Source organism: Jaculus jaculus, chromosome 5 (genome assembly GCF_020740685.1).
Source record: "Jaculus jaculus isolate mJacJac1 chromosome 5, mJacJac1.mat.Y.cur, whole genome shotgun sequence".
NCBI classification, from domain to species: Eukaryota; Metazoa; Chordata; class Mammalia; order Rodentia; family Dipodidae; genus Jaculus; species Jaculus jaculus.
Window position 1 is genome coordinate 6,168,128 of NC_059106.1, and position 24,062 is coordinate 6,192,189.

Genomic DNA, 24,062 nt, shown 5'->3' on the forward strand with positions numbered 1-24,062 from the left:
ACCATGGGATATGGTTTATAATTATAGAAGTTGTCAATAAAAAATTATTTAAAAAAACAACAAAGGCTGGAAGGATGACGTAATTGTTAATGTGTTTGCCTGCAAAGCCATAGGATCCAGGTTTGATTCCCCAGGACCCATGTTAGCCAAATGCACAAGAGGGTGCATGTGTGTGGATTTCGTTTCCAGCATCTGGAGGCCCTGGCATGCCCATTCATTCACTCTCCCCCACTTTCTATATCAAATAAATAAATTATACTTAAAAAACAACAAAAGATTGCACATTGTATAGTTTAGTTAACATAATAGAAAAAACAAACTGATCTATTGTGAATGAACTGTTTATCATGCCTGGGGATGTGGTCAGCGGAAAAGGCAGAAGACAAGAAATCAGACACAATGTATCAATTGCTTTTCTTCTTACTAGCATATTTTGGCTCATGAGTCCAATACAGTGGAGACTCAGAGCCTGAGCAGGAGGCAGTTGGCCATGTTTCAATTGCAGTCAAGAAGCAGAGGAACACTGGTGGCTCAGCTGGCTTTCTCCCTCTCTTTGGTTTGTGGACTTTTTTGTTTTTCAAGGCAGGGTCTCATTCTGGCCAAGGCTGACCTAGAATTCACTATGTAGTCTCAGGGTGGCCTCGAACTCATGGCGATCCTCCTACCTCTGCCTTCCAAGTTCTGGGATTAAAGGCCTGTGCCACACTGCCTAGCTTCTTTTACGATTTTCAAGGTAGGGTCTTGCTCTAGCCCAGGCTGACCTGGAATTAAGTCTCAGGCTGGCCTAGAACTCAGTGACCCAGGAGCACTAGGGAATCAAACTCAGGTCATTAAGCTCTGTAGTCAAGTGTCTTAACCACTGAGCAATTTCTGAAGCCCTGCTTCCCCTTGCCCGGCTGACTTACCCTTTTTACTTGGTCCCAGGACTCCTGCCTATAGGATGGAGCCGTCCACAGCTAGGGTAGCTCTTGCCATTTCAGCTAATCCAATCTCAAGACCCCCACAGACCTTCCGAAAGATTTGTCTTCTAGGTACTTCTGCATCGTGTTGGCAACTGAGACTAACCAGCACAGGTGTAAGCTCAGGACTGACATGCTCAGTCTTGATTATGGTGATTGGTTCCTCTTTAAAAGTACTCAAAACATTTGTTTTTCAAGATAGGATCAGGCTGACCTGGAATTCAATATGTAGTCTCAGGGTGGCCTTGAACTCAGCAATCCTGCTATACCCATTCTCTCCCTGCTTCTCCCTCTCAAATAAATCAATAAATAAAAAATTAAAAAACTTATAAATAAAAAATAAAATATAAGCCAGGCATGATGATGCACACCTTTAATCCCAGCACTTGGGGGGCAGAGGTAGGAGATCACTATGTGTTCGAGGCCAGCCTGGGCTAGAGAGAAACCCTACCTAGAAAAACCAAAAAAAGAAGCCAAAACAGGGCAGGAGAGGGCTCAGCAGTTAAGGCACTTGTCTGCAAAGACTGAGGACCAGGTATCAGTTTTTCAGTATCCATGTAAAGCCATATGCATGTGGAGTTTGTTTGCAGTGGCATAAAGCCCTGATGTGCCCTTACTCACTGTCTGCCAGTAATTTTTTAAAATTTTTGTTTGTTTATTTGAAAGTGACAAAGAGGCAGAGAGAGAGAGAGGGAGAGAGGGAGAGAATGGGCACACCAGGCCTTCAGTCACTGCAAACAAACTCCAGACGTGTGCGCCCCCTTGTGCATCTGGCTAACGTGGGTCCTGTAGGCCTCAAACTGGAGTCCTTAGGCTTCACAGGCAAGCACTTAACCACCATCTCTCAGCCCAAATAAAATTTAAGAAAATGTTTTAGCATTCTTATGCTTATACATAGACTCCCAATAGGATGTAATCTTGTCCTACACTGGCATACCACATATGCTCACTGGGGCCAAATGCACACGTTGGACTAACACAAAGGAACACTCATCTAGGAGCTCACACTGCTGGTACCCAGTTCAGTTTTTTTCCCTCCAGGCTAGGGTCTCAACTCTGGCTCAAGCTGACCTGGAATTCACTATGGAGTCTCAGGGTGGCTTTGAACTCATGGTGATCCTCCTACCTCTGCCTCCCGAATGCTGGGATTAAAGGCGTGCACCTCCACTACGGGCTTCCAATATACAATTTAACTCTAGGTTGGTTCCACATCCCAATGAAACACTCCAGTGATGTAGCCTCTGTTGCCCTATGTCTTCTACAGGACCCACTCCAGAAGGCCAACAGCCTGCGTTGCCTCTTTCTGTCCCATTTGCACAGTAGATAAAAACTTACCATTTTAATCCAAGGAGGCTGTCTCAGGTAAGCCAAAGCACCGATGCTATGGTAGAAATTGAGTCTTACAACTTTTAAAAAAACTATTTAGTTGTTTGAGAGAGAAAAAGAGGGGGGGAGAGAGAATGAGAATGGGTGTATCAGGGCATCTAGCTAGTACAAATGAACTCCACACATGTGCCACCTTGCACATCTGGCTTACATGGGCACTGGGAATCAGCAAGCACCTTAACGGCTAAGCCATTTTCTCCGCCCTCCCTCCATCCCGTTTAAAAAAAAAAATTATTTTACAGAGGCAAGTAAGCAAGAGACAAAGAGAGAATTGTGCCAGGGCCTCAGCCAGTGCAACTGAACTCCAGACACTTCCACCACCCAGTGGGCATGTGTGATGTTGTGCTTGCCTCACCTTTGTGCCTTTGTGTGTTCTGGCTAATGTGGGATCCTGAGAGTAAACACTGACTTAAGCTTTGCAGGCAAGCACCTTAACCGCTAAACCAGCTCTCCAGACCTTTACTTTAAAAAAAAAAAATTATTATTTGCAAGCAGAAAGAGAGTCAAGAGAGATCGAATATTCTGTGCGCATCAAGGCTTCCCACAGCTGCAAACTCCAGATGCACGAGCCACTGTGTATCTGGCTTTATGTGGGTAATGGGGTATCAAACCCGGGTCATCAGGCTTTGCATGCAAGTGCCTTAACTGCTGAGCCATCTCTATAGCCCAGAAATGGAGTCTTAACTGAGTTCAGGACAGTGCAGAGAAGTGGTAGCTGGCATGTGGAAGCATGTGTCCTAAGGAAGGAGGGTGGACAAACCATCTCCAGAGACAGCAAGCTCTGAGAGAATCTTTTTTGGCCTGCAAAGAAACCACACAGAAGAGAGGTCCATCTTGTGTCTAGCGGAACCAACTAGGACTAGATGCTATACCACACAAGTTACTTCAGAGTGGCAAGCAAGCAGAGTCCTGAAAGAGAATCCACTCACCTGGATTGCAGCCTGAAACAACTTCAAATCACAGGGTGCCTGAGAAAGAACAGTAGTGGGCACACTTCAGTATGGCTCAGCAAAGCAGTGATGTACTTTAGAAACAGACGCAAGCTGCTCATGTACAAAAACCTCTTCAAGTCCTTTATTAACATTTGGAGATGTGTGGTACATACGATTAACAGCATCACACCAGCTACGGAAGTACAGAGACCAAGAATGTACTTCAGAACAGGATCTCAGAGCAACTTAAGTGTTGCCTGCTCTGGACCTGCACAATCCAGTTCTCACACGCAGGACAGACAATGTAACAACTTCACTTGGAAATGCTTCTTTGAAAAAAAAAAAAAAAAGAGAGTAGTTAATAGTTGGAACCCTTTAGTGTGAGACGTGGCAGCTCTCATGGTGCCATGGCACTACTGGAAAAGGCCAACTTGGGCATTTGACAGTCAAATAGAAGAACTGACTGGGGTTGAGAAGAGGTTTTCTTTTCAGTGTAGAGCGTTAACAGATGGATGGTCCAAGTGGATACTCAAGTCCAGGCTCAGCATGGGTCCTGCAGGAATCCACCAAACACAAGTCTTAAACTGGTGGCTGAAACCCCAGCCAGAGACCTGTGTCACTGCAAGTCAGGAGTCACACAGCAGGTGTCACAAGAAAGAATGGGGCTCACCATGTCAGCTCAGCTGTGGTCCTTCTGTGCTGCTGGATGCTGGGGTCCCTCTTTCTTGTGTGAAAAGGAAAACTTCCTTTATTTCAATGTTCCATTTTGAAAATAGCCAACCCCCCACCCCCACACTATCATTCTTCATAAATTCTGTTTCCGTCCTGATTCTTGTAGATTTAGACTTTTTCCTTGCGCTTTAATTTTGACACTTTCTTGACAGTCCCATTCTTGTTGAGAAGCTTCAAGACCCGATCTTTATGATCTAACACCTTAAGCATGGAGTCTCTGGCCTCACTGATTTGGTCCATCACCAGTTTACACCTCTGCATGTTTCCCTGGAACATAAGACAATATAGCATCATATGGAGGTCAAGGGGTGACCTAACTTACTTACTTACTTACTTCCTTCCTTCCTTCCTTCCTTCCTTCCTTCCTTCCTTCCTACGTACGTACGTACGTACGTACGTACGTACGTACATACATACATACATACATACATACATACATAAATTATGAAAGAAAGATCCAGATAGGGAGAATGGGTGTGCTGGGGCCTCTAGCCACTGCAAATGATTCTAGATGTATGCAGCACCTTGTACAACTGGCTTACGTTGGTCCTGGGGAATTGAACCTGGGTCCTTTGGCTTGGCAGGCAAGCACCTTAACCGCTAAGCCATCTCTGCAGCCCTGGCCTGAAATTTAGACAAAAGTATCCTCAGGACAGAGGCATCCTACACAGAAAATGGCTGGGTGTCTCAGGAATGCAGGACACTGGTGGACAAGAGGTGGAAGACTGCACAGACAGATGCTACAGCCAACAAGTGGGCGATGAGAAGAGGGAGGCGCATTCAAACCTGTATGAGCTCATTGATGCGGTGCAGATCGTCATCAGTTGCTGCTTTCTTCTTTGGGATAATCCCTTCTTGTAGGTTGGTAAGTCTTTCATAAACATCATGTTCTAGATTTGTCTACAACACACAAAGGGGACACACTGTGATCCAAGAGATACGTTTTGTTATTGGTTTTATTTTACTTTTAGTTTTTGGAGGCAGGGTCTCACTCTAGCCCGGGTTGACTTGGAATGCACTATGTAGTCTCAGGCTGGCCTTGAACTCATGACTATCCTCCTATCTCTGCCTCCTGAGTACTGGGATTAAAGGCATGCACTACCATGCTTGTTTGTTTTTTTTTTTGAGGTAGTGTCTCACTCTAGCCCAGGCTGACCTGGAATTCACTCTGTAGTTCCAGGCTGGCCTCAACTTGCAGTGATCCTCCTACTTCTGCCTTCTGAGATCAAAGGCATGCACACTATACCTAGCTTGGAGATACTTTTTTTTTTCTTTCCTCTTTTTTTTTTTTTTTTTTTTTTTGGTTTTTCGAGGTAGGGTCTCACTCTAGCTCAGGCTGACCTGGAACTCACTATGTAGTCTCAGGGTGGCCACGAACTCTCAGTGATCTTTCTACCTCTGCCTCCCGAGTGCTAGGATTAAAGGCCTGCGCCACCACGCTCAGCAAGGACAACTTTTAATTCCTGCACTGAATGCACAATTCCTCTGAAAACACAGTTCTGCCAATTTCACAGAAATATAATTTTCCTGCTAATTTAAACCTAGTCACAAGAATTTAGCCCTGGCTGGCCTCAACTCATTATGTAGTTTATGACCTTTTATTTTTTTTAAATATATTTTATTTTTATTTATTTATTTGAGACAGAGATGGGGGGGAGAGACAGAATGGGTGTGCCAGGGCCTCCAGCCACTGTAAACGAACTCCAGATGCATGCACCCCCTTTTGCATCTGGCTTGTGTGGGTACTGGAGAGTTGAACTAGGATCCTTTGGCTTCGCAATCAAACGCCTTAACCGCTAAGCCATCTCTCCAGCCCTGACCTTTTATTTCTAATCCACCTGCTTCCACCTCCTGAGTGCTAGGATTATAGATGTACAACCACTTTTATGAAGCAGTGGGGGTTGAACTTGTGGCTTCATACATTCCAGGCAAACATTCAACCAATATTTACTGTTTTCCTGAGATAGGACCTGTGATATGTAACCCAGGCTGTCCTCTTAACACACAAAATCGTTTTTCCCCAGCCTACCAAGTACTGGGATTAGTCATTCTGCCACCACACCTCGCTATGTCTTTCCTTTTTTTTTTTTTTTTTTTTTTTTTAAGCAGGGTCTCACTCTAGCCCAGGCTGACCTAGAATTTACTCTGTAGTTCCAGGCTGGCCTTGAACTCACAGCAATACTCCAACCTGCCTTCTAAGTGCTGAGATTAAAGGTGTGTGCCACTACGCCTGGCCTGGCTGTATTTTCAGCTACTTGAGGAATAATGGTCTTGAGAGTACTGTGACTCCAAAGATGGGATAACTTCATGAGACTTGTCTGATGGCTTCCTTTTCACTAAGTTGTTAAGAGAGTCTTGGCCTAGTGTCATAAGAATGTTGTGTAAGACCCAACACTGGACAAGGAGATAGATTGCAGTTTATACTCACAAATATATACTCGTGCCCAGGGTAGGATATGGTCCACAGTTCAGGGCCAAACAGTGGTTGCTCTTAGGAACAGAATGAACAGAGGGAATGGAAGGCAGGCTTTACCAAGTGGAGGGGTTCATCCTACTCCCTAAAGGAGGATGTCAGCTGTCTAATACTGGAAGCTGGTAGGGTCATAAAAGCCTGCTCTTCAATGAGAAGCAGAAACTGTATTGTTTGGCTCATAGTTAAGGGCACTGGCTCAACAACTTCTCTGAGGGAGAAAGAGTGGAGAGGAGAGACTTATGAGAAGTCTGTTTAAGGCTCTCTCTCTGTTTCAAATGCCATGACAACACGTAACATTAAAAAAAAAATTTTAATTTTTTTTATTTTTATTTATTTATTTGAAAGTGACAGAGACAGAAAGAGGCAGAGAGAGAGAGAGAGAGAATGGACGCGCCAGGGCCTCCAGTCACTGCAAATGAACTCTGGACGCATGTGCCCCCTTGTGCATCTGGCTAACGTGGGTCCTGGGGAATCTAGCCTCAAATCGGGGTCCTTAGGCTTCACAGGCAAGTGCTTAACTGCTAAGCCATTTTGAAGTAGGGTTTTACTCTAGCTCAGGCTGGCCTGGAATTCACTATGTAGTTTCAGGGTGGCCTCAAACTCACAGCAATCCTCTTACCTCTGCCTCCCAAATGCTGAGATTAAAGGTGTGTGCCACCACACCTGGCTATATTCCACAGATTTTTGGATCTGGGTACTGGAACTGAATTTAGATCACACACAAAAACCCCACCAGCCTCCACGTAAGTGGACAATGTTTCCATGTGCCCCAAACTCAGGGAGGGGCACATTTGAGTTAGACAGTGCTCTGCTGGCTCTGTCCTCAGATCTCCCTAGCAAGCTGTCATTGTCACACACCTCCGACAGAAGTTCACCTACCAGCTGTAGTAACTGGGCAGCACAGAGGTGGACTTTCCAGCCTTGAGCACGACACGATACACCTTTCTGGTTAGCTATTTCCTGCAGCATAGCTTTCTTCTCCTCTGGAACCACATGCAAATAAGAACTGTATTTCATTTGTTACAAAAGTAAGTCATTGTGTTCAAGTAGCTAAAGTGTAAATATTCTCTCAAAATTTCTTCTTTCCTTAAGTAAATAAACCCTCTGATTTAAGCCATTAGGAATAAGGTCAAAAGCATGAACGAAACCTTTCTATATTTTTTCTGTTATAGAAGAAAGTCTTGTAGACATACTGTATCATCTAGTGAGTTGAAAGGACAACAAACTAATATTCTCAGCTCTGAGAAGAGGTGCCATGGGCAGGTGAGCAATATGAGGACACCCCAAGTTCTCCCCTGGCCTCCACATCCATGCAAACTGGGCAGGCACATCTGCGCATACTCAACACAAATGAAGTGGGGACATGGCCTTCAGCGAAACTGAGCTTTGTTCCCCTGCCTACTGCTCATGAGCACCTGAAGGCCTGGGGAGAAAAGTTCTGGTCTCAGGACCCATGAATGACACACGAAAGTCCTAGCTAGTCCTTTTGGTTATTACCTACATCTTGAGGAAATCCCTTCCATCAAAGAGAAATTGTGTTGCAAATTTGGGAGCTAAGTCCACCAACCAGGACAGTAATAAATATGTAATGTATCATCCAAACCTGGGAGAAGCAGATTTTGACTGAGAGACATTTGTCAAAGTTGAGTGTAGTTCTATGTCCACATTCTTTATAACTCTTCAGCCAGGACTGAAGTATGCTTCAAAATTCCATAAAGAGAGATGCTATGTGTGTGTATAGGGGTGTCAGGGCTTTGTTTTCTTGTCATCACTTCCTGAATGATACTTTCCTTTTTTTTGTTTTTTCGAGGTAGGGTCTTAATCTAACCCAGATTGACCTGGAATTCACTATTATTCTCAGGGTGGCTTCAAACTCACAGTGATCCTCCTACTTTGCCTCCCGAGTGCTGGGATCAAAGGAGTGCACCACCACACCTGGCCTGAATGAAACATTTTACCAGCTATATTTATATAGTTATGTTATGACTTAAATGGGAAAAGTCACTCACTGGTTCATAGGTTTGAACCCAATATGTGGGGTCTTGAGAGGTTGTGGACAGGCCTTGTTTACAGCCCAGCCAGTGTCTCTCTGCCTTGGTCTCCACTTCCTTCCTGATCAATGGAGAATGTAAAAGCAAGCAGCCCTTGTCCTCCTGACACACCTTTTCTGCCATGATGGAATGTGCCTTGAAATCATCAGCCAAAATAAATCCTTCTTCCCTTAAGTTACTTCAGCCAAGTATTTTATCACGGACACAAGGAAAGTAATAATACAATTTATGGAAGTTTTTTGTTGTTGTTGTTTAGAAACCAAATGGGGTTCTGGAATTAATTCCTCATAGACACTGCTATTCTTGTAAGGAAGAATAGCTGAAAGCAGAGCCACCTCTTTCCTTCCACTCAGCCTAAGTATCAGCACCCACGTCCCTGATCATCAACAGAAGACAGTAATTATCCCAAGCCGAACTTATCCTGAGCCCTCAAAAAAACCACTAGAGAGGTTTCCAGGTTGAATTACAGAAGAATAGTGTGGCCAATTCTCGGAAACAGTTTTCTGGACATTTACTGTATGAGATGAATGACATTTAAAAGCCCATCAACTAGCCATAGTTGCAGAGGTTTTGGATAGTTATTAGCAATTATCATTACATTCGAGTTCACTGAAATATTACTCTCAGGTTCAACGACACCACAAAATATTTACTCGAGACCTACGCTAGATCATTTCCAGTGGAACAAAATGTCTTCTGGAAAGACGCGGTACACATACTCGTCAGTGCCTGGGAGCTATGTGTACTATGAGAATCACAGTGCACGTTGGCAGCTCTTCACCAGTGTGCGGGGAACTGAAGAAGTGCCTCTATTACTTGGTGAGCTGTTAACACATGGTCTTTACTAAACCTAGGCTGTCTCTTTTCACTTATTCAATAGTCTAAGTGATTCCAATGAACACAGGTTCCTGGGTCAACAAATAATTTTCTAAAAAGAAAAAAAAAATTTCCCCTGGTAAAGTCTCACTCTAGCCCAGGCTGATCTGAAAGTTACTCTGCACTCCCAGGCTGAACTCAATTCACAGTGATCCTGCCTTCCAAGAGCTGAGATTACAGTGTGAGCCACCATGCCTGGCCTTATTCTCCAAATTTTCTTCTGTTTGACAGTTATAGTCTTTCATGCATTGATACTGGATGTTTCTGGGAAAACTAACCTTTGACCCGGACGTCACTGTACCTCTGAAAGTGGTGGTAAGCAGCTTTCCAGGGGTTCCGATAGTGACGAAGCAAAGTAATGGGAGGTCTTGGGCGCACTGGGACATACCTCACACCTTCCTCATCTAGTCACAAGGGAAGAAAAGATATTAAGTAGCTTATATATTCCCAACGATCCTCAAAGTTTGATTCTAGTAAAGGAGCTGTGAATGACACTGACTAGGGAAAAAAGAGTCTAGGCCAGACTCCTAATCTGAGTAGGGAGGGTCGGGAGACAGTCTAAGTGGCTATTACCAATATACTCTTTGGGAGGAGACTTGCGTTTCTCCGCCTTCACCAACAGGCTCTTGGCAGTAGATTTCTCATCATCAGTGCTGTTTGTCTCCATCATGTCACCTTCTTCTGTGGAGATCACGTGTTGCTGCTTTCGAGGCTTTTTCCTTGGGGAGGCACCAGGTGGTAGGTCACTTGTAGGCATGGACAAGTTGTTCGCCAGCAATGCAAGAGATGGAGACACAGTGTTGGTAGCGAGAGGAGGAACTGCTGTCAGAGATGGAGTACACACATCTATGAGAACCCAAACATAACAGAAAGCTTCACTTGATTCCCAGCAGCAATAGCAGTTAAAAAGACAATTTAGTGGCTAACACTTACGGAGATGTCCCATAGTCTTGACCCCATGTCCAGTACTGAGAAGACCGTTTAGGAGCTAACACTTATGAAGACTTGCCATGATCTTGACCCCATGTCCAGTACTGAGAAGACCATTTAGGAGCTAACACTTATGAAAACTTGCCATGGTCCTGACCTCATGTCCAGTACTCTGATTATGGCAGAAACTGTAAATTGATTCCTAATATTGAAGTCTTCATTTTCCTTCCACTTTAATACTGATACAATGTCACTTAGCCAAAAAACAAAACAACATTTCTTAGCCTCTGCTACAGGTGTGGTCAGGTAAGGTAGAAGCAGAAGAGTTTTGGAGCACTTTTAGGAAGTTTCTGTTAAAGATGTGAACTTGGGCTAGAGAGATAGCTTAGCAGTTAAGGTGCTTGCCTACAAAGTCTAAGGACTCAGGTTCACCTCCCCAGAACCCACATAAGCCAGACACAAGGTGATACATGCACACAAGGTGGTGTATGCATCTGGAGTTCGACTGCAGTGGCTAGAGGCCCAGGCAAAGCAATTCTCTCTCATTAGCAAAAAAAAAAAAAAAAAAGGACATGAGCCAGGTATGATGGTGCACACTGTTAATCCCAGCACTTGAGAGGCAGAGGTAGGAGGATTGCTGTGAGTTCAAGGACACCCTGAAAATACAGCGTGAATTTCAGGTTAGCCTGGGTAAGAAGAGTGAGACCCTACCTCAAGAAAACCAATAATAAATAAATAAATAAATAATGACATGAACTTGTCACTGTACTTGGAGGCAGAGGTAGGAGGATCACTTTGAGTTTGCAGAAAGCCTGAGCTCCAGAGTGAGTTCAAGTCAGCCTGGGCTACAGTGAGACCCTACTTGAAAAAGCAAAACAAAATCAAACAGATGTACAGTCCCATTCCTGTCTTTTTTCTATGCCCCAGAACATGAAAATCAAATCCCGGGGGTTATGGAGTGAAAACTATCCCTGAACTGTCTTCCTCAGAGCTTGATTTGCTGCACGCCACCAAAATTAAAAAACAAAAACAAACAAACAAAAAAAAACTATTTCTATCAAGTCACCTATTAAGTCATGATATTAAAAGCAATCTGGGGAAGATGAGCAGCCAGGAGCTAGAGCGGCCTCCGGGACTTGGACCTGAAGCTTGTGCAAGCTAAAGGGCGACAAGAAATAGGGCAGTGCAAGGAGGAACCAGAGCCCATCCTCCTGGCCAAAGTGAGCTGTACGACGTGTAGGGCCTGAATGAGACGGCCCAAGATGCATGGCTGGCGCAGAGCAAGGGCTCCAGGGACTGCAAGGACTTCAGTATGGCGCTTCGCTCGTCTGTTAGCATCGGGAAGCACTGAAGCCAATGTTACAGGCCTGCACAAGGCAGAACCACTATGAAGGAGCATGGCAGAGAAACAAAAGCTGCACAACTCAAGGTGGCCACGAAGCAGAAAGAACCTCCAGGAAAGGGTAGAGGACAAGATATTGCCCTCAGAGCTGGGTGTGATGGCTCACTTGGGAGGCAGAGACCACATAGTGAATTCCAGGTCAGCCTGGGCTAGAGCGAGACCCTATGTCAAAAAAACAAAAACCAGGGCTGGAAAGATGGCTTAGCGGTTAAGCGCTTGCCTGTGAAGCCCTTGAACCCCGGTTCAAGGCTCGATTCCCCAGGACCCACGTTAGCCAGATGCACAAGTGGGCACACATGTCTGGAGTTCGTTTGCAGTGGCTGGAAGCCCTGGCGCGCCCTTTCTCCCTCCCTCTCTCTCTCTCTCTCTCTCTCTCTCTCTCTCTCTCTCTCTCTCTCTCCCTCTCTCTCTCTTTCTCTGTCACTCTTAAATAAAGAAAAATGATGGGCTGGAGAGATGGCTTAGAGGTAAAGCGCTTGCCTGTGAAGCCTAAGGACCCCGGTTCGAGGCTTGGTTCTCCAGGTCCCATGTTAGCCAGATGCACAAGGGGGCGCACGCGTCTGGAGTTCGTTTGCAGAGGCTAGAAGCCCTGGCACGCCCATTTTCTCTCTCTCCCTCTATCTGTCTTTCTCTCTGTGTCTGTCGCTCTCAAATAAATAAATAAATAAATAAATAAATAAATAAAATTAAAAAAAAAAGAAAAAAGAAAAATGAACAACAACAACAAAAAATTTAAAAAAAAAACAAACAGCTTTTAGCCAGGCATGGAGGCACACACCTTTAATCCCAGCACTGGGGAGGCAGAGGTAAGAGGCTCATCATCAGGCCAGCCTAAGCTAGAATGAGACCCTACCTTGGGGGGGGGGGGAGATATTAACCTCAAAGGCACAAGTGCCTGTTAAGCCAAAGGACCTAGGTTTGATTCCCCAAGACCCACATAAGCCATATGCACAAGTTGGTGCAGGCATCTGGGGTTCGCTTGCAGTAGCTGAAAGCCCTGGTGCACCCATTCTCTCTCTACTTCCCTCTTTCTAGCTCTCTCTCAATAAAATTAAAATTTCATGTGCTGGGTATGCTGGCACATGCCTTTAATCCCAGCACTTAGGAGGATCACTGAGTTCAAGGCCACCCTGAGAATACATAGTTAATTCCAGGTCAGCCTGGGCCAGAGTGAGACCCTACCTCGAAAAACCAAAAACATAAAAAAATTAAAATAAAATTTCAAAAAAACACCAAAAAATAGGGCTGGAGATATGGCTTAGTGGTTAAGTGTACAAGGTAGCACATGCATCTGGAGTTAATTTATAGCAGTTGGAGGCCATAGTACGCCATTCTCTCTGTCTACCTCTCTCAAATAAATAAATAAAAACAAATTAAAAAAAAAAAACAGGGCTGGAGAGATGGCTTAGCTGTTAAGGTGTTTGCCTGCAAAGCCAAAGGACCTAGGTTCAATTTCCCAGGACCCATGTTAGCCAGATGCGCAAGGGGGTGCACACGTCTAGAGTTCATTTGCAGTGGCTGTAGGCCCTGGTGTACCCAGTCTCTCTCTCTCCATCAAATAAGTAAATGTATTATTTTTAAAAAGACAAATCTTTACCATATAACAAGACAACAAAATTTCGTTAAGAATTGGAAACATATTTTAATCCACTTTTCGTAACAATACTTTTTTGTCTTTTTTTTTTTTTTTTCCCCAAGCTAGGGTCTCATTCTAGCCTAGGCTGACCTACAATTCATTACATAGTCTCAGGGCGGCCTGGAAGTCATGGTGATCCTTCTACCTCTGCCTCCCAAGTGCTGGAATTAAAGGCATGCGCCACCATGCCTGGCAACAATACTTTTTTTTTTTTTTTTTTTTTGGTCATTTTTTGAGGTAGGGTCTCACTCTAGCTTAGGCTGACCCTGAATTCACTATGTAGTCTCAGGGTGGCCTTGAACTCGTGGTGATTCTCCTACCTCTGCCTCCCAAGTGCTAAAATTAAAGGCGTGCACCATCATGCCTGGATAACAATACTTTCTTAATAAATACAAGGAGTGGACATAAAATGGAAAATTAATCTTTTAAAAATTTTAGCCAAAAACTAAAATTAATCATGAAAGGGCAGCAAAAATGGTTTTGTTTTCAAAAATAGTTTCTTTTATTACTTATGAATGATAGCCTGGCAAGGTAGCACACATCTATAATCTACACACTTGGGGAGGCTAATAAGGCAGGAAGATCACAAGTACGTTAGGCTGCACTACACAGTAGAACAAGATGCTAGGCATGGTGGCGCACGCCTTTGATCCCAGCACTCAGGAGGCAGAGGTAGGAGGATCACTGTGAGTTTGAGGCTACCCTGAGACTACACAGTAAATTCCAGGTCAGCCTGGGCCAGAGTGACACTCTATCTCAAAAGAAACAAAACAAACAAGGTAAACCAAGAATCCAAACAAAACTCAACCAACACTGATTGAAAGAAGCATTAAAGTGGGCATCAGGGAGCTGGGCTCCTGGCTGATAGTCACGGAAGTGTCTGAACCCTTGAGAAGAAAATCAGGAAAGGGGGAAGTAGCAGTGTTCTGTAAATGCACTTACCAGAAACTGGCCTCATGATGTCCACTGGCTCTACTTCTTCTTTCACTTTGATCTCAGGAACAGGAGGTCCCAGAACAGTGGAGAGAGTGCCACCCACACTGGCTGATGGCGGTGGTGCGGCTGCAATAGTAGTGACGGGTGGAGTGACGGGGACTGCTCCAGGAATGGTTGGAAGGGCAACGGCAGGTTGGGATGGGGGACTGGCTGCTGCAATCAAGGTTGGAATGGTTGGTGGAGGCTGCTGGGCAGTGGGTGGGACTGCAATGGTAGGTTGCTCATTATTTTGACTGGACACAGTCTCCATGGGCATGGTGACTGGAGTGGCCATAGATACGTGGATTTCAGACTTAGGTTTGGCACTGAAACACAAAAGAAAAGCACATGCAGCATATGTCAAAGAGCTGTCCTCCTATGTCTCCACAGGGAGGGTACTTAATTCCTTTTGTGAAGCATGTAAGAGAACTGACACTCTTAATTCTGGCACTTTGGCTATGTGTGCACACATGTGCATGTGTGTGTATGTATGCATGCATGCATGGTGCCAGGGGCTGAAATTCAGGGCTTCAAGTATGCTGAGTACATCTCTACCACTGAGCTATGTACTTAGCCCAGAATTTGGGTGTGTGTGTATTTTTAAAATTTTGCTTTTGCTTTTATTTTTATTTATTTGAGAGTGATAGAGAGAAAGAGGCAGAGAGAGAGAGAGAGAGAGAGAAAGAGAACGGGCACATCAGGGCCTGCAACCACTGCAAATGAATTCCAATGCATGTGCCACCTTGTGCATCTGGCTTAGGTGGGCCCTGGGGAATCAAGCCTCAAACCTGGGTCCTTAGGCTTCACAGGCAACTGCACCTCTCCAGCCCTTGTTTATTTTGTTGTTGTTAGTTATTAATTTTTATTTTTGATTTGTTTTTGGTTTTTTGAGGTAGGGTCTCACTCTAGCCCAGGCTGACCTGGAATTCACTATGGAGTCTCAGGGTGGCCTTGAACTCATGGTGATCCTCCTACCTCTGCCTCTCGAGTACTGGGATTAAAGGCGTGTGCCACCACACCCGGCTTAATTATTAATTTTTATTTCTTTGAGAGAGAACGAAGCAGAGAGCAAGAGAGTGACTATGGGCACACCAGGGCCTCCTGCCACGTCAAATGAACTTCAGATGCATGCACTTTGTGCACCTGCCTTTATATGGGTACTGAGGAATCGAACCAGAGCTGTTAGGCCTCTCAAGCAAGGACCTTTTTTTTTCTCAGTTTTTATTAACATTTTCCATGATTATAAAAAATATCCCATGGTAATACCCTACCCCCCACCGGCTTTCCCCTTTGAAATTCCATTATCCATCATATCCCCTCCCCATCTCAATCATTCTACTTACATATATACAGTACCAACCTATGAAGTTCCCTCCTCCCTTCCTTTCTCTTCCCTTTAGATCTCCTTTTTAACTTACTGGCCTCTGCTACTGAGTTTTGTCCTTCTCACGCAGAAGCCCAATCAAGCAAGGACCTTTTAACCACTGAGCCATCTCCACAGTCCCAGAGTTCAGGTTTTTAATGAGTCGTACGTATAGGGGTGGCTGTGCTATTTCAGTGCTAGAATGTTTGCCTAGCCTTTCAAGGCCCTGGGTTCAATCCTGGACACCAGAAAGAAACAATGATGCCTTCCTTAATTCTACCACGTTTTTTACATGCAGTACTTCAATTTTTGTTTTTTGTTTGAAGATAGAGGCAGGGTCCCACTCTACCTCAGGTTGACCTGGAATTCACTCTGTAGTCTCAGGATGTCCTAGAACTCAGAGTGATCCACCTACCTATGCCTCCTGAGCACTAGGATTAAAGGTGTGCACCACCACCACACCTGACAAAGTCTAGGATTTTTACAAAAGGTTTTCTTTCATTTCTTCTTTCTTTCTTTTTTTTTTTAATTTTTCTTTTCAAGGTAGGGTCTCACTCTAGCCCAGACTGACCTGGAACTCACTCTGTAGTTCCAGATTGATCTCAACTCACAACGTCCTACCTCTATCTCTCAAGTAATGGGATTGAAGATGTGTACCATCATGCCCCACCCTTTTTTTTTCTTTTTTAATTTTTATATTTACTTACTTGAGAGAGAGAGAGGGAGGGAGGGAGGGAGGGAGGGAGGAAAGGAGAAGGGTAGACAATGGGCCCACCAGGGCCTTCAGCCACTGCAAAGGAACTCCAGATGCATGAGCTCCCTTGTGCATCTGGCTTATGTGGGTCCTGGAGAATTGAACTGGGCTCCTTTAGCTTTGCAGGCAAACACCTTAACCGCTAAGCCATCTCTCCAGCCCACCATGCACACAGCATTTCATTAAACACACCAGAATGCTACAAGGCAGATGCTCTATGCAGAGTGAGTTCTCTTTACAAATGATACTCTTGGGGAAATATGTCCAGGGTATGCAGCCAGAACAGGCCTTGTGGACAATGCAAATGGAAAAGTATGTGTAGCTGGTCACAATTCTTGTCTTCACAATGCTATGCAAGTCATAGAAACAGTGATAGTATACATGTGCTCACCCTGCAGGTCTAGGTGACCCTGATGTACTCCGCACAGAGCTTTCCACTCGAGGACTAGCTCCTTCAGGAGGCTGAGGAGGAATAAGGGTTTTCCGAACTGCCATTCTGAAAGAAATGAGTCAAACCCAGAAAACATCAGCCCAAAGGTAGTGAAGGGTATCAAATATAAGGCTAGCAGTTGCATGTCTACAGCAAAATAAAGGTTATGACAGACTTCTTCTTTTTGGCTTAGGTAGGGTCTCTATGTAGACCTGGCTGGCCTGGCAATCAAGGGTGGCTTTGCACTTGCTTGGATCATTCAGCCTCTACCTCCTGGGTGCTGAAATGACATGCCATCACCACATCTGGAAAGTGTTTTTTGTGTTTTGTTTTGTTTTTCCAAGGTAGAATCTCACTTTGGCTCAGGCTGACCTAGAATTCACGATGTAGTCTCAGGGTGGCCTTGAATTCATGGTGATCCTCCTACCTGTGCCTCCCAAGTGCTGGGATTAAAGGCGTGTGCCACCACACCCGGCTTTTCAATTTTTTTTTGTTTATTTTTATTTATTTATTTGAGAGCAACAGAGAGAGAGAGAGAGAGAGAGGGAGAGAGAGAGGGAGGGAGGGAGGGAGAGAGAGAGAGAGAGAGAGAGAGAGAGAGAGAGAGAGAGAGAGAGAGAGAAAATAGGCATGCCAGGGCCTCCAGCCACTGCAGATGCATGTGCCCCTTGTGCATCTGGCTAATGTGGGTCCTGGGGTTAGTGCTAGGATTACAGGCGTGCAGTACTGTGCCAAGCCCAGATCAGTAGGTTTTTGAAAAAAATATTTTGATTTATTTTCAAGCAGGGGAGGGAAGGAAGGAGGGAGAATGGGTGGGCCAGGGCCTCTAGCCATTGCAAATGAACTCCAGGTGCATGAGCCACTTTGTACATCTGGCCTTTAGAGAGTACTAGGGAACTGAACCCTGGACATCAGACTTTGCAAGCAAGAGCATTTAACTGCTGAGCCTTATCTCTAGCCCGTGAAAAGTGTTTTTAATTGTCTTTTTCATAATGTGTTCTTTTTGAATCAGGCTAATGTGAATTTACTGTGACTTATGCTGGCCTCTAACTCATAGCTGTCATTCTGTCCCACGGTTCTGAGTACAGTGATTACAGGCTTCTTGAGCCATACTTATCTTAGAAATTTTCACCTTAAGATTTCACTATGTAGCCCAGGCCGGCCTAGAACTTTTGAGAATACTGGAATTACAAGTGTATGTCATCACACCAGGCTTATCGCTTTTAACAAAATATAGCAGGTCCCTTGCCTATCCTCACTCAGTTCCTGCCATCATCTGGAATTCCCTATATAATCTCAGGCTGGCCTTGAACTCATGGCAATCCTCCTACCTCTGCCTCCCAAGTGCTGGTAATAAAGATGTACACCACTATACCTGACTAACACATCTTTCTGTCTCATATTCATATTCTTAATATATTATCCCAGGCAGGAAAGATGGCTTAGCATTTAAGACGCTTACCTGCGAAAGCCTGATCACCTGTGTTAAATTCCCCAGTATTTACATAAAGGCAAGTGCAGAAAGTGGCACATTAATCTGGAGTTCATTTGCAGGGGAAAGAGGCCCTTATGCTCCCAATTCTCTCTCTCTGCTTGGAAAAATAAATAAATAAGAGAAACCCAGGAATGAGGATATATCTTTGTGAGTTTGAAGCCAGCCTGGTTCCACAGAGTGAATTCCAGGTCACCTGGTCTAGAATGAGACTCTACTTTAAAAAAAAAAACGGAGCGGGTGAGGTAGCACGCGCCTTTATTCTCAGCACCTGGGAGGCAGAAGGTAGGAGGACTGCCATGAGTTCAAGGTCACCCTGAAACTACATAGTGAATTCCAGGTCAGCCTGGGCTAGAGGTGAGACCCTATCTTGAAAAAATAAAAAATAAACAAACAAAGGGCTGGAGAGATGGCTTAAGGTTAAGGCACTTGCTTGTGTATTCTCAAGATCTAGGTTTAGGGCTGGAGAGCTGGCTTACCAGTTAAAGTACTTGCAGTCTAAGGACCCACGTTCGATTTTCCAGGACCCATATAAGCCAGATGCACATAGTGGCACAGTCTGGAGTTCATTTTCAAGCCAGAGGAATGGTGCACCCATTCTCACTCTCTCCCTCTATCTCAAAAAAATGAATAAATCTTAAAAAAGACCTAGTTTCAATTCCCCAGAACCCACATACGACAGATGCACATGGTAGCGCATGCACCTGGAGTTTGTCTGCAATAGGTAGAGGCCCTGGTGTGCCCATTCTCTAATACATAAATAAAAATAAAGTAATTTTTAAAAAAGTGCTAGGGAGATGGCTCAGCAGTTAAGGCACTTGCCTGCAAAGCCTATGGACTTGGGTTCAATTCCCCAGTACCCATGTAAAGCCAGATGCATAAAATGGCATATGTGGCTGGAGTTTATTTCAGGAGTTTGGTGACCCTGGTGCACCTATTCTGTCTACCTCTCTCTCTCTCTGCCAAATGAATGAATAGATGAATAAATAAATAAATAAATTAGTCCAAACCATACTTGCTGGGCTGGGAAGATTTCTCAGTGGTTAAGGGCTCTTGCTGGCAAAGCCTGATGGCCCATGTTCAATTCCCCAGTACCTATGAAGAGCCAGATGTACAAAGTGTCACATGTGCTGGTACACCCCTCTGTATGTTATTAATAATTTTTTTAAAAACTAAGTGTTTGCTATGTAAGTCTGATTATCAGAGTTCAGATTTACCTAAAGCCAGATCTAAGTACCTCATGCAACTATAATCTCAAATGTGCTTATAGCAGTGGGAGGCAGACACAGGAGTATCCCAAAACTTGGGATCTACCTAGTTTGACGTTGCAGCAGCAAATAACAAGAGACCCTGCCTCAAGGCAGCAGGTGAGACCGACAATTTCTTCAGACCTCCACACATGCTGTGGGACACACACACTTATATACTCACACACCAAAAAATTCTCCTAAACACACACAAAACCTACTTCAAAGTGCTCACAGTTATTACTATGCTAAGGTACTCAAAGATACCAGGGAGCGTTCTTAAAAGTCCAATGGAAATGACTGATGATGGAAGTCAGAGATCAACCTTATCATGCAGTAGAGAGGCCTCCCAAGGCTTTATCTGAGAACATATTTCTAGTTTAAGCAATGTCATGTCAGAAGTGATCTTGACAGATTTAATTTGATTATGATCGTAGGAACAAGTGCCAGATAAAAATGGCAACCAGCCAGGCGTGGTGGTGCACGCCTTTAATCCCAGCACTTGGGAGGCAGAAGTAGGAGGACCATCATGAGTTCAAGGCCACCCTGAGACTACATAGTGAATTCCAGGTCAGCGTGAGCTCATGAAACCGTGCCTTGAAACCCAGTCATATCAACCATATCCAGAAGCAGTGCTGCCACCAGGCACTAGTCTACTCACCCATCTGTGGCAGGTTTCTTCCGGAGGATGCTGGGGCGGGGAGACGAGCCCTGGGCTGGAGCATTGGTGCTGGCGCTCTGGCTGTGGGTCTGCACCACAGTCGTTGCTGCTGGAGCAGCGCTGAATGGATTACTAATAGGATTGGCTACAATGGTGGCTCCATCTGCCAATACCACTGCTGAAGGAAAAGAGGTGGCAGGAAAAGACAAAGAGAAGGAAACAGGGAAAGCATTAGTAAAATACCACATAACACAGAAAAATAACTAGAACACAGGCATTATATTCACATTGTAACTGCCCCACATTAGCAGACAATAAGGGCTAGAGTGTGACTAAGTGATAGGGCATGTGCCTAGAATATGGGAGGCTGTGAGTTTTTCCTAGTACATGAAAGGAATAAAAGAAGATAGCAGAGCAAAATGCTCATTTGTCTTCAAGGCACAGAGGGGAAGGTGATAGTCTGCTTATGCATTTTTTTTGTTTTGTTGTGTTTTTGTTTTTTCGAGGTAGGGTCTCACTGTAGCCCAGGCTGACCTGGAATTCACTATGGAGTCTCAGGGTGGCCTTGAACTCACAGCGGTCCTCCTACCCCTACCTCCTGAGTGCTGGGATTAAAGGCGTGGGCCACCATGGCCGGCTTGTTTATGCATATTTTTATGTGCTCTTCACTTGTACTAAATAAATGTCATAATATACAAAGTACTGAGAATCTTCTCTACTATTCAATAGACCACTTTTTGGTGTGAGTATGCAGAGTATGTGTATGATGTGTGTGAGGTATATACACACGTGTACAGATGTACATGCCCCATTCACTTGTATGCAAAGGCCAGAGGAGAACTTCAGTATACTTCTCTTATCACTCATCCATGAATTTTCTTGAGACAGTCTCCCTTAACCTGGATCTGTCCATCAGCAAACCACAAACATTCTCTAGTTTCTGCCACCTGAGGACTGGGGTTACATACGTGTGTGGTCATGGTCATATGCATCTTTTGTTAGGGCTCTGGGTTCCTACAGCTTGACAGGCTCTCATGCTTAAGTGGCAAACACTTTTAACCACTGAGCCATCTCCTCAGCCCTTGGTTTGATTTTTTTTTAGTTTTTTAGTATTTATTTAAGAGAGAGGGAGAAAATGGACACACCAAGGCCTCCTACCTATGTGAAAAAACTCCAAAACTTCAGACACATATGCTAAAAAAGAAACTAATTAATGCTCCAAACCCAATGAATTATTTTATTAACATTGACAATGTTAGATAGCAGTAATAAAAAGTTTTAAAGCTTTACTACAACTGAAGAAAATGGAAAATGGAATGAGAAACTTAAATTTGTTCCTTTTTAACTCTCCTTTTTTTAGAACTCGTCTCAGGAAGTACAAATACACACTAAACCTTTACATTACATATACTTTCTTTTTTACTTATTTTTTTGAGGTAAGGTCTCACTCAACTCAGGCTGACCTAGAATTCACTATGTAATCTCAGGTTGTTCTCTAAACCACAGAGATCCTCCTACCTCTGTGCTGGGAGTGCCAGAATTAAAAGTGTGCACCATCACACCTGGCTTACTATTTCTTTTTTTTTTTAATTTTTAAATTATTATATTTACTGAGGAATGTACAAAACCAAGGAAATGCACCCAGGAGGCTAGAGATTCCATGTGGAAGACTTAAGAAAGCTTTAGAAAGAACAGAGAAACAGAAAGTTTAGAGCTCCTGCTCTGTGGGGAGCTGGAAAGGATAAAGAACCCATATGGAGAGCAAGGGCTAGGGTGTGGGGGGAGGGGGGCAACTCACCAGCAAGCAGTTCCCAAATGGTCAGGCAGCTCAGTGTGTGCCTTGCCCTTGCAAAGGTATTCATAACCTTATGGTGGTGGGTATTGCCTTTAAGCTCAAGTGAACCAGAGGAGCAGTTAATTGGATATGGGCTATGGGCTGTCTCAGGAAGTGGCTAGTCAAGTTCTGGGGTACTATGAGGTATATTTTTAAAAATATTTTTGGGCTGGAGAGATGGCTTAGCAGTTAAGGCATTTGCCTGCAAAGCCAGAGGACCCCAGTTCAATCCCACGGATTTGATCCCACAGGACCCACGCAAGCCATATGCACAATGGAGCGCATGCATCTGGAGTTCATTTAAAGTGGCTGGAGGTCCTGGCTTGCCCATTCTCTCTCTTTCAAATAAATAAAAGTTAAAAATTAAAAACATATATAGCCAGGCATGTTGGCACACACCTTTAATCCCAGCACTCGGGAGGCAGAGGTAGGAGGATCACCAAGAGTTAAAGGCCACTCTGAGACTACATAGGGAATTGCAGGTCAAACTGGACTAAAGTGAAACCCAACCTTGAATAACCAATAATAATAACAATAATAACAATATAAATGAATAAAAAAGTAAAAATTTTTATGGGTTGAAAAGATAGTTTAGTAGTTAAGATACTTGCCTACAAAGCCTAAGGGCTCAGGTTCAATTCCCCAGGACCCATGTAGGTCAGGTGCACAAAGTGGTGCATGCATCTGGATATCAGCTGGAGGCCCTGACACCTATTCTCTCACTTTCACTTTCAAATAAATAAATAAATAAACAAAAATTATTTTTATTTATTATTATTTTTTGAGGTAGGGGCTCACTCTAGCCCAGGCTGACCTGGAATTCACTAGGTAGTCTCAGGGTGGCCTCGAACTCACAGCAATCACCCTACCAAGTGCTGGGATTAAAGGTGTGTACCACCATGCCTGGCTCATTTTTTTTTTTTTATCAACAATTTCCATGATTGTAGACAATATCCCATGGTAATGCCCTCCCTCCCCCAACTTTCTCTTTGAAATTCCATTCTCCATCATATCCTCTCCACCTCTCAATCAGTCTCTCTTTTACTTTGATGTCATGATCTTTTTCTATTATGATGGTCTTGTGTAAGGAGTGTCTGGCACTGTGAGGTCATGGATATCCAGGCCATTTTGTGTCTGGGGGCATTATTTTTATTTGAGAAAGAGAGGTATATGGACACACCAGGACCTCTTGCCACTGCAAACAAACTGTACATTTGTATGAATGGTGAACTGGAAATTGAACCCAAGCCACCAGGCTTTACAAGAAAGCACCTTTAACTGCTGTGGCATCTCTCTACCACAACATATACTATTTATTTTTTTGTTTTTCTGAGGCAGGGTTTCACTCTAGCTCAGGCTGACCTAGAATTCACTGTGTGTTCTCATGATGGCCTCGAACTCACAGCAATACTCTCCTCTGCCTCCCGAGTGCTGGGATTAAAGGCCTGCGCCACCATGCCCAGCTTAACATGTATTATTTCTTTTTTTTTTTTTAATTTTTATTAACATTTTCCATGATTATAAAATATATCCCATGGTAATTCCCTCCCTCCCCACCCCCAACATGTATTAGTTCTAATATTTACACTGAACCTAAAAATTCTAAACAACTTATCTTACAAAGACACTCAAGCGTAGAGACATTACCTGAAGTCACAAAGCCAGAAAGTGGCCAGTACAAACAGAAAGCCAGGTGTACCACTTGTTTTTTTTTTGGGGGGGGGGCTGAATCCAGGCCAGCAGACTTTGTGAACAAGCAACTTTGACTGCTAAGCCATCTTTCCATCCCCAAAATAGTGACTTTTTGTTTGTTTGAGGTAGAGTCTTGCTCTAGCCCAGGGCGACTTGAAATTCACTATGTAGCATCAGGCTGTCCCAGAACTCAGTGATCCCCTACCTCTGCCTCAGAGTGCTGGGGTTAGAGACTAG

At 44.2% G+C, this 24,062-nt stretch overlaps 1 protein-coding gene across 6 annotated transcripts in view; it reads right to left on the reverse strand.

Moving 5' to 3' along the window:
• Positions 1-3,397: 3,397 nt before the first annotated feature.
• The window catches only part of Sap130 (Sin3A associated protein 130), a 59,921-nt gene continuing 39,256 nt past the window's right edge, over positions 3,398-24,062 (reverse strand). For 2 of the 6 annotated variants that reach the window (XM_045150405.1, XM_045150406.1), the window contains exons 14-21: positions 20,300-20,477; positions 16,861-16,965; positions 14,320-14,678; positions 9,983-10,255; positions 9,688-9,813; positions 7,362-7,465; positions 4,796-4,909; positions 3,398-4,276 (exon numbers count right to left, since the gene is read on the reverse strand). In XM_045150405.1, the coding sequence (XP_045006340.1) occupies positions 4,118-4,276; positions 4,796-4,909; positions 7,362-7,465; positions 9,688-9,813; positions 9,983-10,255; positions 14,320-14,678; positions 16,861-16,965; positions 20,300-20,477 (1,418 nt within the window). In that variant the 3' untranslated portion in view covers positions 3,398-4,117. The remainder of the gene's footprint in view (positions 4,277-4,795; positions 4,910-7,361; positions 7,466-9,687; positions 9,814-9,982; positions 10,256-14,319; positions 14,679-16,860; positions 16,966-20,299; positions 20,478-24,062) is intronic. The other 4 variants (XM_004668178.2, XM_045150407.1, XM_045150410.1 and 1 more) reach the window with 4 other exon arrangements.